General features: G+C 43.2%; 1 protein-coding gene across 1 annotated transcript in view; it reads right to left on the reverse strand.

Annotated features, from left to right (window-relative positions):
- The window catches only part of LOC115412256 (neuronal acetylcholine receptor subunit alpha-7-like), a 107,983-nt gene extending 97,215 nt beyond the window's left edge, over nucleotides 1-10,768 (reverse strand). The window contains exon 1 of the mRNA XM_030124659.1: nucleotides 10,668-10,768. Within this exon, the coding sequence (XP_029980519.1) occupies nucleotides 10,668-10,722 (55 nt within the window). The 5' untranslated portion in view covers nucleotides 10,723-10,768. The remainder of the gene's footprint in view (nucleotides 1-10,667) is intronic.
- Between the last annotated feature and the right edge of the window lie 2,473 nt (nucleotides 10,769-13,241).

Consider the following 13,241-nt stretch of genomic DNA (forward strand, 5'->3'; position numbering starts at 1 on the left):
TATCAGCATTTTACCTGGTCACCTGGGGCCTCATGTACAAAGCGTGCGTACGCACAAAAACCTGGCGTACGCCCTTTTCCATGCTCACGTTCAGATGTATAAAGACTGAAATGACCGTGGAAATGTGCGGTCCTTCACGCCAAGTCCACAGCTGGCGTACGCATGTTTCTAGTGCTTTGGAACCATTGGCGACACTTAGAGGTGACACTGAGAAACTGTTAATAATGTGAAAAAGGTCATTCCTCTGATTGGTGTGCACATCGGAGATACACAGAAGAACAATAAACACACCGGCACGTCATCCTACTGTCAGAGCAGCACATCCACCACCAGAACCAGAACCAATTAGACCCTGTATCCATCAATGCCAATCCTGCCCGGATGGACATTCAGCAACAGCCATATAAAGAGACAAGGACATAAAATTCATTGGTTGATAAATATAGTGTTCATGTCTGTGAGAACATTTATTAGTCGGTCCAGTCGCTCATTGACTCCACCGATTGTCCTCACGATGTCCTCTTGTGACTTGGGTCAGTACAGACCCATGCCGGTCGGACGGGCATCAGCAGTGGGCTGTGGCGGACCGGAGGACCGGCTAACGCTGGGGAGGCAACAGAAGCCTCTGTGACAGGAGGATGATACTGCGTCTGACCGTCTGCTGTCTCATTGTTGGAAAATAATAATTTGAGTGATTAAAAATGAGTCAAAGTCATTGATTTCCTCTTTGATATCCTGACATAATTACACATGAACCTTTATCTAGTTTGTCTGTGATCAGACTGCTGTATGACCCGTAGAATGAACTAATGTGTGAGATACACAAATACTAAATATATATTTATCTTAGGGGTGATCCGCATCAGCCCTGTAAGAAAAGTGTCACAATATCAGCGACCCTTTCCTCAAACAGTCTCAGTTCATCTCTTTTCTCCTTCCGCCTGTTTTGGCCTCCGCTTCGCGTCTACTTTGACGTCATCATCTGATCATACAGACAGGGGAATCCCAGAGGGAATCCCACCTGCAGACCTCGTTTATGCTGATTTGCATATTTAAATGTGGGCGTGGAGAGGGAGGAGTCAGGTACTCCAACATATGCACTCAATTCCACGCTGATTGGGATGAATAAAGGAAGTGTACTTGGATTCGGGCGTACGCTCAGTTTTATACATCTGGATTTTTTTGTGCGTTCGGACTTTTCTGGATTTGGGCGTACGGCAGGTTTCAGTATGAAATCCACGCAAGTCTTTGTACATGACGCCCCTGGTCATTAAACAGCTGTTTTTACCCTCAGCCACACTGGCTGCTGGGTATTGTCATCAGTTGGTCGTCCGAATGTCCAAAAACTTTGGCATGCACTGATATGTCAGGCCACTGGGTGGCAGTGTGCCTGATAGGTCAGGCCGAGGGTTTTCACGTGTGCACTTTGTTTTTCTCTGTGGAGAGTTGGTTCAGGACAGGGGAGAAATGGCCTGGGCATAGAATGTTTATCTTGTCATTTATATTGAGGATCACAAAGTGAAGACTGTAACTGAGGCGGCTACACTTGCAGATGAATACGTGCTGATGCACAGAGGCCGTCACTATGGTGTTGGCACTGAGCTTGAGGAAGACAGGTGGTTCGACCCAACAGGTAGAATGTCAGAGGACAAGGCTGGTTCTTGTCAGCCCGGATACACCACTACATTTAACCAGTGACGTGTGTAAGTACTGCAGAGGCAGGGGCCATTGGAAAGAGTGTCCCATTAAGTCTGGTAAAAATGCACAGGTTAAGCCCATGGTTGTGGCCACTCCTGTTAAAAATGTATATTCTGTGAGATATCACGCGTGGATGCTGGCTGTTTTAATCAGCTTGGTGATTCCTCTTGTATCTCGCCCTGTGATAATGTGGAATCTGTGGATAATGGCAGTTTAGAGCTGTTCAATTCTTCTGCTTTTCTGACGATTGTCATGTCGTTAGGCAATCGGTAGGCAGTGATGTTCAGATTCCAGTGACACGTGTCCTGCACAACACTGGTGCATCTCATTCATTTATTGTCGACTCTGTGTTGCCATTTTCTAACTGTACGGCAACTGGGGATTATGTTGTGGTTCGGGGAATCGCGTTGACGATGTTACCTGCTCCAGTTCATAAACTGCAGTTTGGTTGAGGGAGACGCGAAGATGACTATGCGTCCTGCTCTGCCTATTCCAGGCATACACGTTATCCTCATGTGCGGGCTGATGCTCTTGCTTCAGTTGTTACTTCTCCATCTGTCCCTGAAACACCTGATCAGAAGGTGCAGGAAGTACATGATGTGTTTCTGGTGTGTGTAGCCACTCGCGCTCAGTTTGAGAGGCGGGTAAGGTCAGAACAGTGTGGTGAGTACATTGACAACTGTAATGGTTCTATTCCTGGCTCACAATTGTCTGGTTCCTGCAGTGACGTGGTAACGGAGCAGCGTGCCTATCCTATACCTAGTGAGATCTCTGATAGGGTGTTGTCAGCCGGTGAGGGTAATGCCTGCTATCCCACCTGTTACCATCTTTTGTAGCAGGGGGTAGAGCGCAACAGCAGGAGGCCAAACCGGCACTTCTCCTGCTGTTGAGTTGTGTCCATGGAATGCTTTACTTGTTCTGGACAAAAGAGGGTGAGAGGCCCTTTCTTTTTTTTTTTCTTTTTTTTTTTGGGGGGGGGGGGGGGGAGTGACCCCGTTGGGCATGAGGAGTCCCTGTCCAGTCTGGTGTTTTGCAGGTGGAGCCATGCTGATTAGTCCCTGATGATTTCTACATGTCTCAAGTGGCCCACCTATTTAAGCAGCACAATGTTGCTGTTCAGTCTCTGCTCACGCTCTCTGGTCTGTTCAGCTCTCTGCTCTGCTCTGTTCTGAATCCTGCCCCATACTGGTCTGGTCCACCTGGCCTTGCTCGCCTTGACTGGCTTCATCTATTCCTTTGTTTATTCTGTTTTGGTTTTTGATTGAGTTACTGAGAGTTTAGTTTAATAAATCACTGTTTGACTATTTACCACCTCGTATGTCTCCGTCCTTGTCACAACCTAAGAGCTGAGTTGTGACACATCCATGCAACTATGTTGGTGTTTGACTCTAGAAATAGTTTGTTTTTATTCCATGCATACAACTCTGTTTACTTTTTGACTGAAATTGTTCTTGTCCAATGTGACTACCAGGGTCCACAAAAGTGATGCTACTCCATTTGTGAAATGTTTGTTCTTGAGCAAGTACCTGAGGCACGTAATGTGTGTAGCACTTTAACTTTTTACATGCTTTATGTTCTCATAATTTGTGAAATTTGAATGTTGAATTGCTGAAATCTTGTTTGAATAAAAAGTATGTTCAGTTTTCTGTCGTCTGAACTGTATTGTGTACATTTTAAATAGACTTTTACCTCCATGTGGTTGTCTCATCATTTGGGGTGGCCATCTGTCATGTGGGGTAACCAACGATTGGCAATAACTACTAAATTCAAAACAGAATATGCCTCAGTTTTGGCTAAAATATTATTAAATCATATACTATGGTTAAGTGGGTACTATCTGTACACATCTCAAATCAGTTTTATGGGTTTACGGGTGAAGAAGGCGCTCCCCAGTGTGTGACGTAGCGTAGCCCTTTGAGTCAGATTTTATGTCATTCTTATTATTTTAGTGTCGTTAGTGTCTTTTCATGTACAATACGCCAGGGCTCATGTCAAGTATGACCGAGAGACCTTATTACAACTACGAGAACTGAGTCACAGAGGATGTTTTGACGTAAATGTCCTCGACTCCCTCCCGGAACTACATCGCTACACTGACGTAACGTCAGGCCAGACTGCAGGAGAGGAGTCTCCTGGCATCCAGAGGCCGAGACGGAAGCGCAGCAGGCGAGGAGGAGCAGCACGAACACTCCGCCAACTGGTTAGCAAGGGACAGCTAACCCTCCCCGTCATACTCTTCGCCAGTGTGCAATCTCTGGCAAACAAGATGGATGATCTACTCAGTCGATTAGCTACACAGAGGTATATCCAGGATTGCTCCGTCCTATGTTTCTGTGCAACAGGGCTCAGAGAAGGGACCCCCGACGAGGCTATAACACCAGCAGGCTACATAGCATATAGAACCGACCGCAACGCTGAGGAATGTGGCAAAATGCGCGGAGGAGGAACAGCGATCTTCATCAAACAATCCTGGAGCACGGACAACATGGTAATATCACAGTCCTGTTCTAAAGATGTGGAGTATATTACCCTGAAATGTAGACCATTCTATCTGCCCAGAGAACTACAGTCCATTCTACTGACCATTGTATATGTTCCCCCCTCGGCTAATGAGGACATTGCACTTAAAGAACTGTACAACATGATCAGCAGACATGAGAACACGAATCCAAATGCTGCTACTGTTGTCGTCGGAGACTTTAATCATTGTAATCTCCCGAAAAGCATCCCCAAATTCCACCAGTTTGTGAACTTTAACACCAGAGGAGACAAAATCTTGGATAAATGCTATGGTAACATTAGAAATGCTTATACTACTGTCCCTTAGCCACATTTTGGGAAGTGTGACCACCTTGCTATACTGCTGCAGCCATCCTACATCAAGAGACTTAAAGCAGACCCAGTCACTTTCAAGACTGTGAAGATGTGGCTGTAGCAGAACTGCAGGGCTGCTTAGAGGCCACAGATACGAGCATTTTTAAGGAAGCCACAGATAACATCCATGACTATACAGACACTGTCAGTAGCTACATTGACTGGTGCACCTCCATCTGCATCCCCTCCCGGACTATTCGTGTACATCCCAACCAAAGGCCCTGGTTTAATGTGGATATACGCAATAATATCAGAAACTGGCGTACAGCTTTCAAGTCAGGAGACAGTGGATGATACAGGCAGGTCCGGTATGAACTCCAAAGGGCCATTAAGGCTGCCAAGAGAACATATACCAAGAAACTTGAGAGCTACTATGGGGAAAACAACACCAGGAGCATGTGGCAGGGGATAAAATCAATCACCAACTACAGGAAAGATGCAGAAAGGACCACAACCCAAAACACCCCCCCACCTGACCACTTCAACTGCTTCTATGCCAGATTCGACAAACACAACACAGACATCCCCTAAAAGGCCCCCCACATCTCAGAGGAGACCCCGTTTCAGGTGACACATACACAGGTCCTTAGCTCACTGAGGCAGGTGAACCCGCACAAGGCTTCAGGACCGGACCATGTGGCACCAAGGGTCCTAAAGGCCTGTGCAGAACAGCTGGCAGAGGTCTATACGGACATTTTCAACATATCTCTCTCACAGGAAACAGTCCCATGCATCTTCAAATCCTCTGTTATTGTGCCAGTCCCTAAAAAGGCAAAGACAACCACAACAAATGACTTCTGACTTGTGGCACTCACATCAGTCGCCATGAAGTGTCTGGAGAAGCTGGTCTTAAAACACATCAACTTCGCAGTTCCAGACACAGTTCGCTTACCGCTCAAACAGGTCAGTGGGTGATGCAGTGGCCTTGACACTTCACCATATCCTGCAACACCTGGACAATCCAAATACATATGCTCGGCTCCTCTTCCTGGATTACAGTTCTGCCTTTGACATAGTTAGACCAGTGAAGCTCATTATGAAGCTGGCAGACCTGGGAGTACCAACAGCCACATGTAACTGGGTTTTGGACTTCCTCACAGACAGACCATAAGTGGGGAAGATGGGGAAGAAGGTCTCTGCTGAGCTCACGGTGAGCACAGGAACCCCACAGGGCTGCTGCCTCAGCCCCAAACTCTTTGCACTATACACTTGGTTCTGAGTTCTGCACACGAAACTCATTCCCATGATCCTTAAACGGACCTGGTTCCAAGATCCTTAAACAGATCTGGTTCTGAATAAGCAGATCAGAGAAGGCTTATTAATAACCAGCACGGAACTGGACTTCCGAGGTCCGTTTAAGTTTGGAACTAGTTTAGTTTACAGAACTCAGAATCAAGCTGTGCACCGACCTCCAAGACCCACTTTGCCTGAATCAAGCCCTCCAAGCCTGGCTTCTGTGGGGCTGGGAGGTGCTCTAAAACGTGGTGAACTGGGAGGCCAAGCCACCTCTCCACGGACCTCGGATCTAGTTCCGAATAATGTTCTCCTTCAGGTCCGAGCTGTTTAGATTTTCTTTACAGAGCAGTGACCCGGGGCGCGGATCCAGTTCCGAGAACAGTTTTCGTTTACAGAACTTGGAACTAAGCCAGGCTTGAAGTTCCACTTTGACCACTTACACCAATTATTTGCATGTATTGGTAGGATTAGTGGTTAAGAAGTTATTAAACATTTTAGACCGGCAGATGATTTTGGACTGCGGTGCTTTGGGTCTTTATGGGTTGAATAGAGTTATTGTGTCATTCTGTCATATTTTCCTTGAACGGTATGATTATAGAACTTTATGACATGTTTAAAGTTAAGGGGAAAAAATTATATAGTGTAATATAAGTGTGGCATGTCGGTGCGCACCGGTAGGTGATTAATGGGTGGCACCGACAGAGCCTATAAGATATAGTGGGTAGTCCACGTATCATCATTCAGTCTCAGGTGGGTTTCGTGGAAGCAGCATGCTATAGATCAGCATGTGGTCAGGGCTTTATTGCTCCCTCTCTTCTGCTTACCTTATTACCCACCCAGAGCTGTTTGTGGGTCTACCTGCAGCTGTTACGCACCCCTTCCTCATCGCTCTTCAGCTAGTGTGCATGGCCAGCTTTAGTTGCCGGGGCTCTAAGTGTCCTCATTGTCATGCTGATTTGAGCTTCATGCCAGCGCTGACCCCAGATTACGTATTAGATCCTAGGCTGTTGCTGGGACCAGGCTCTGATTTCCCTGCAGCACTCCCCCTCCTTCTGCTGCCCACACGCGCATGTCCTTTCGCTGACAGGTAAGACACCTGAACTAGCATAGTTTCCTGGTGTGCATGTTTGCTGTGATTTTATTTGATTTGCATTTTTGTTTGTTGCTTTGCTGAATGTTATTCTCTGGATGTAATGTTTTAATGACTGAATTTTAATTCTGATAAAAATTAATAGGCCTATCTTTTAGTGTGTTGTGATAAAATTAAGGTAATTCTTTGCAATTAATCACATCCTCTGCCTTATCGGTCAAAACCTATGGGGCCTTTTTGTGTAATGGGTCAATAATGTAAAGCGCTTTGGGTGTATAGAAAAGCGCTATATAAATCCAATCCACTATTATTATTATTATTATTATTATTATTATTATTATTATTATTATTATTGTTATTATCAATAAATTGATACAGGTCCTGTTGTGCGCTGTCCATTGTGTTGAATCTGAGATCCTTAAATGGAACTGGTTCCGAATAAGCAGATACGAGAAAGCATATTCATAACCAGTACGGGACTGGACTTCCGAGGTCCGTTTAATTTAAGTGTAGCTGGTAGCTGACGAAAAGCCTGGAGCTTGGAGGTCCGTACTGCGGCGTGGTGTACCGGGTCACAGCGGCTGAATGCACACGTCTGCGAGCCGGTGCTAGAAGCCTGGAGCCTGCTTCCTGCAGGGCATAACGAGGCGATGTGGGAGTTGGGGTTGGCATAAATGAAGTGAAATAAAATGACGTTTGCCAGCATCAAAGAAAGTATAAACAGCAACAGAGTGCAAATGTGTTTTAATTTATGGGTCGGACCTGATGGAGAGCATAATTCAGAACTAGATCTGAGGTCCGTGGAGGACCGTCTTGGTCTCCCGGTTCACTGTGGGTTAGAGCAGCTCCAAGCCCCACAGGAGCCGGGCTTGGAGGGCACTAAGCGGTGCTTGGAGGTCGGAGCATGGTTTAGTTCCATGACCCTTAAACGGAAGTGGATCCTTAAACGGATCTGGATCCTTAAACGGAACTGGATCCGTAAACGGAATTGGATCCTTAAACGGATCTGGATCCTTAAATGGAACTGAAACCTGTTCCGAGTTTCGAAAACGGAACTGGTTCGTTTCGGAACTCGCAACGAACCAACTTCACGCTCCCCCTGCTAACTACACCCCAGTACTTTTAATTCTAATTCAATTGTACAATAACTTGTTACTTCTCAGTACTCTTATTTTATTATTATTATTATTATTGCTCTTATAAATACTCTATTTTACAAATGTGTATTTGTAAAATAGTGCAGTATGTGCAATACCTGTTTTTTATATGTGTTTATGTTTTGTATCTGTCTTTCTGTCATATCTCCCTTTTTTCTAACTCCTTATTTAAAGCTATACCTACCGATGTGGCATTTCTCACAGCACTTAGTAAAAGTTTGAACATGAACAACCTGCCTCCCTTCAAAGCCCCGCCCCCTTCCCTCTGCCTGAGCTCTGAGGCTCCCCTCCTCTCTCCTCCTCTCATCTGATGCGCGATGGAAACAGAGGAGGAAGCAGAGGTGGAGGTCCGGTCCGTTTTGGCGTGTCCACGGACCCCTCCCTCAGTAATCAGATACAGCATCCACCTGCTGCGGGCCCGCGGGTCCTGTTCCATCAGTAGACCTGGTCTGTGCAGCGCTGGGTCAGTGTCTTCACTGCGGTGCCCAGGGGACGGGCGCGCGCACTTTGAACGCGCGGCCTCCGCAAATTTTCCATGGACATTTGAAGTTTCATAGTCCATACAATTATCATCCTACATCATCTTACATTGTGTGACACCATGTAATTGTACCTGTTTGAGTCCCACCGTCATAAAAGCTGACCTTTGTGCAGACCTGTTCAGTCCAGTACAGCTGACTTCTGTATTCTCTCCGGAACAGACACTTAGAGGTTATTCTATTGTTATTTTCCAGTGTCAGAAAAAAATAACTAAACAGATAATGCTAACCAATACCAATGTGCTTTTCATTTTCCATCATTGTTTCTGCATCTAAAGCTAAATTTTCAAAATCTCATTCAAAGGTGCAAAAAGCTTAATTCCAATACATATTTAACCCTTAATTACCCAGTGCTTTTTTGTGGCAGTTCCCAAATCAATTTTCAGGAGCTTCTGAACGTCCAAATAGGTCAAATCTATGACCATGAAAAGATGACAAACTGCATTTTACACCAGTTAGGATTAATTAATCAACACACACACACACACACACACACACACACACACACACACACACACACACACACACACACATTTCTGATACCTTTAAAAATTATTTTTATTAATTACTACAAATTTTAGGCGACCCCATTTGAATTCCAGGCAACCCCATGTGGGGTCCCAACCCCAAGGTTGAAAAACACTGGGTCATATATTAAGCAAACATAGGATGTCCATAGAATGACAAACAAAACGTAACACATGGAAGATACAAAAAAGTAGATTTGTCCCTCATGACAGCCAGGCAGTCTATGAGTCAAGGCAGATGGCCATCCTCCAGGTGTCAGGGTCTACTCGAGGTTTCTGCCTGTTAAAAGGAAGTTTTTCCTTGCAACTGTCACCAGTCACAAGTGTTTGCTCCTGGAGGATTCTGTTGGGCTTCTGTAAATTGGTCTCAGAGTCTGGTTTCGACCAATTCGATATGTAAAGTGTCATGAGATAAGTTGTGTTATGCTTCGGCGCTATATAAATAAAACTTGATTGATTGATATGAAGTATGTTCAAATGAAGTTGTATTTATTTGATAAAAGTGAAGTTATCACCAAAACTTAGTATTAATGTTCTGTTGTTTTTTCTTGATTATTTTTTTCTTCACAATCCAGTTCTGACAGATTGGTTTTGAATGAAATAAACCATTTTTGACCTCCACATCATGCCTTTTTTCAGAAGGTAGTACAAATCTTGTTTTGTCCACTGCTGAATCCCCTTCAGACCCCTAAACATAAATTTTTAAGGGCCATTTGAGATGACATATGGAGGCCCCTGGAGTTGTTCAACAGGATACTGATGGTTCTCACAGCTGTTTAGTGTCCTGTTACATGCTTTTGGGATTGACATACTGAATACTTTCCAAGGAAAATGCACTATATAAACTGAGATATTAGTCTTTTTCTTTACAGATGCAAAAAATTCCTATTTTTCTTTATATTACATGATTCACTTGAACATCAACATCACCAGTCTGCATGTTGGAAATCTGAGAGCTCATTTAAGGGACTGCAACTACAACTGAACAGTGTAATTGCTGTTCCAGGCTAGATTTCACCTGATGTACCTTTCCATTTTCCCTCTTGTATTTGCTTTAACCTGTTGTTTTTATCTGTGTGGTTCTGTACAGCATTGTCATGTTTGACTTTTTACATTTCTTGTGGACTATAAACGTGCCTTCTTGAAGAGGTCTCCAGGGAAAAAGAGAAAGCATTCTCAAAGGACTTCCTTGGTTATTAAGAGTTAAATAAAAAAAAGTTGAATAAATAAAACAGCAGTTTCCAAGAGCAGAAAAGCCAAGTATCTGACAAAAAGAGGAATGAGGGGAGAATATATATGTATATATATTTCTCTTTCCTCATTCCTCTTTAACCCAAAAGCAGCCAACAGCAAACCTCAGAACCAGGTCATAACTGCAAAGTCATGTGAAAATCATGTTAAAGTCATGTTAAATGGACATAAAATAGAAATGATGCTTGTAAAACTCTCAGGAGCCCTTTAAAGATCAACTACAGACATTTAGGGAACAAAAACATGCAGCAAAAAGGAGATCATACGTTCTGTCAGGTGGTATCATGCAGCTTACCTTTCACTGTGCATGTGGTCACTGCCAAAAACAGCATAACATCCAGCAGATCCATGTTGAACGGGACCAACAGGACAGTTTACTGCCGAACCCAAGGCGGGAAAGATGTAGTTGTGTATGTGTATGTCTGCCTCAGTGACTCCGTGTGTGTGTGTGTGTGTGTGTGTATGAGGGGGTTGGACTAACTCCACCTCTGAGTAAATGGATAACAGATGGATGAGATGAGATCCTTCATGGAGAAAAGCGTCTCACACAGACTGGAAAAAAACTCAAAACTTAAACAGAATTTTAGTGTTATAGGATGTAAAAAGATGTATTTTTGCTGGTTTGTACTTTTCTTTTTTGATCATAGTTACTTTCTCTTTCTGTTGTCAAAGTTTAATGAGGATAGAGGTCTGTTTTGCGCATTTTATCAACCCAGCGTTTCAACAGGCTACATTTCAGATCATATCACCGTCTGACTGAAATTTGGTGTGAGGGAGGTCGCACATGAGTTCACTTTAGATGAACCCAACCCCCGATTCTCTTCATATAACGCCAAAAAGAAGCTGTAAACACATTCATCTTCATCACATCCTGTCCTTGCTTTTGTGAATGAAGATGACACCTGCTGGCCAAGGAATGGAACTGCAAGTTGCTACACTAAGATAGATAGATAGATAGATAGATAGATAGATAGATAGATAGATAGATAGATAGATAGATAGATAGATAGATAGATGAAGTACATTAAATAAAAACAAATAACAAGCTTCAACTTACACTAACTTCTGATTTCCATTTGAAGCATATCTGCAAATGAGATCTTTAACGAATAAAGCAACACCAATGTTAAATATCAGAACAACAAAATATGAAAATAAATTATATACTTAGCAACTATTGAATGGACACTGAATTGCTCAGTGTATTCTTAAATAAAGGTCAGTGTTTTTCTGCAGGTAACTCACTTTGATGGCCATTACCTTGAAAAAATTATTAACACTAATTATGAATGGAGGAGGAATAGCGTTTTATGTTCAGGATCAGATACCTGTAAAAACAAGAAATGACCTTGGTTGCATTGGCATTGAAGTGCTATTGAACTACCATATTTTAAGCCTGTTCTTATTGGTATTTGCTATAGACCACGTAATGCACCAATAGTTTGTTTGATATAATTTGTTATATGTTGGATAAAACATGTGACTTGAATAATGAGGTATATTTTTAGATGGTTTAAATATTGACTGGAGTTCTAATAATTGCTCATTAAAAAGTAAGTTGCTCTCAATAGCAGATACATGTAATTTAACACAATTTGTTACTAAACCAACCAGAGTTGTTTATAAATCTGATGGGACAAAAACATCAACCTGTACAGACTTGATTTTTACTAATGCAGTTGATTTCTGTTCAAAAGCAAGTTCTGTCTATTCAGTGACCATAATTTAATTGCAGTCAGCAGAAAGACCAATGCATCAGGACAGAAGATAATTGTTAAAAGAATGTTTAAACATTTTAATAAATTATGTGGAAGAGATCTGAAATGTTGATTGCCATTACAAAAAAAGATCCTGATAGAGCCTTGGATGCTTTCACGAGTTTACTCATGCCAATTATCGATAAACATGTACCATTAAGATGAATGAAGATGAATTGTAAGTAACGTTGCTTCTCCTGCTGGATTCTGAACTTGAAGAACACATAAAGCTAAGAAGTGAAGCATAGGCAGAGGCAAACACGTCTGGTGATATTGCACATCGGAAAAAGCACAGACAGTTGAGGACTCTTTTTACAAAATTAAACAACAAAGAAAAAGATCTACTATGAAAACCAATTCAAAGAGGCAAAATTAAATATAAGAAAATATGGAATACACTTAAAGTTATACCGCATTTTTACACTTTTTTTTTGTAATCTTAAAATGCTCCTAATAAGCGTGTGTCAATCTAAAATGTAAAAGAAATCCACCAGCTTTTGAAACTGAAAAATGTTTATTATTCATTTGTTTCTGATAAAAGTCTGACCAATCAGTCCCAATAAAATAATTGGCCGAGCCTGGCTGAGCCTTCTGTCAGTCACCCGTTACCGCTGTCCCGCATCTGATACCGCGACCAATCTGATGTTTCACTCGTGATAGGAGTATCTCTGACCGCAGTGTACTGTCTAGGGGTGTGAATGGACCGACAGACAGACTGACTGATTGATTGATTTACTTTATTAATCCTCAAGGAGAAATTCAAAGCACATGATGTGGACTATGAAACCTCAAATGTCCATGGACAGTGGCGGAGTCCGCACGCTCTTGGTATGGCCCAGTCCTTCCAGGTAATGAGGTGCAAGTGAAGACAATGACCCAGCGCTGCACAGACCACACCCTTAAATACAGGGTCTCCTAATGAAACAGAAGCCGCTGCTGTGCAGCAGGTGTGTTTGATTGCTGAGGGAGAGGTCCGCGGCCACACCAAAGTGGATCGCACCTCCGCCTCTACCTTCGCTTCCACCATGTGCATCATGTGAGAGGAGGGGAGCATAAGAGCTCAGGCAGGGGGAAGTGGGCGGGACTTTGGAGGGAGGCAGGTTGATAATGTT

Source organism: Sphaeramia orbicularis, chromosome 3, assembly GCF_902148855.1.
Source record: "Sphaeramia orbicularis chromosome 3, fSphaOr1.1, whole genome shotgun sequence".
Taxonomy (NCBI): domain Eukaryota; kingdom Metazoa; phylum Chordata; class Actinopteri; order Kurtiformes; family Apogonidae; genus Sphaeramia; species Sphaeramia orbicularis.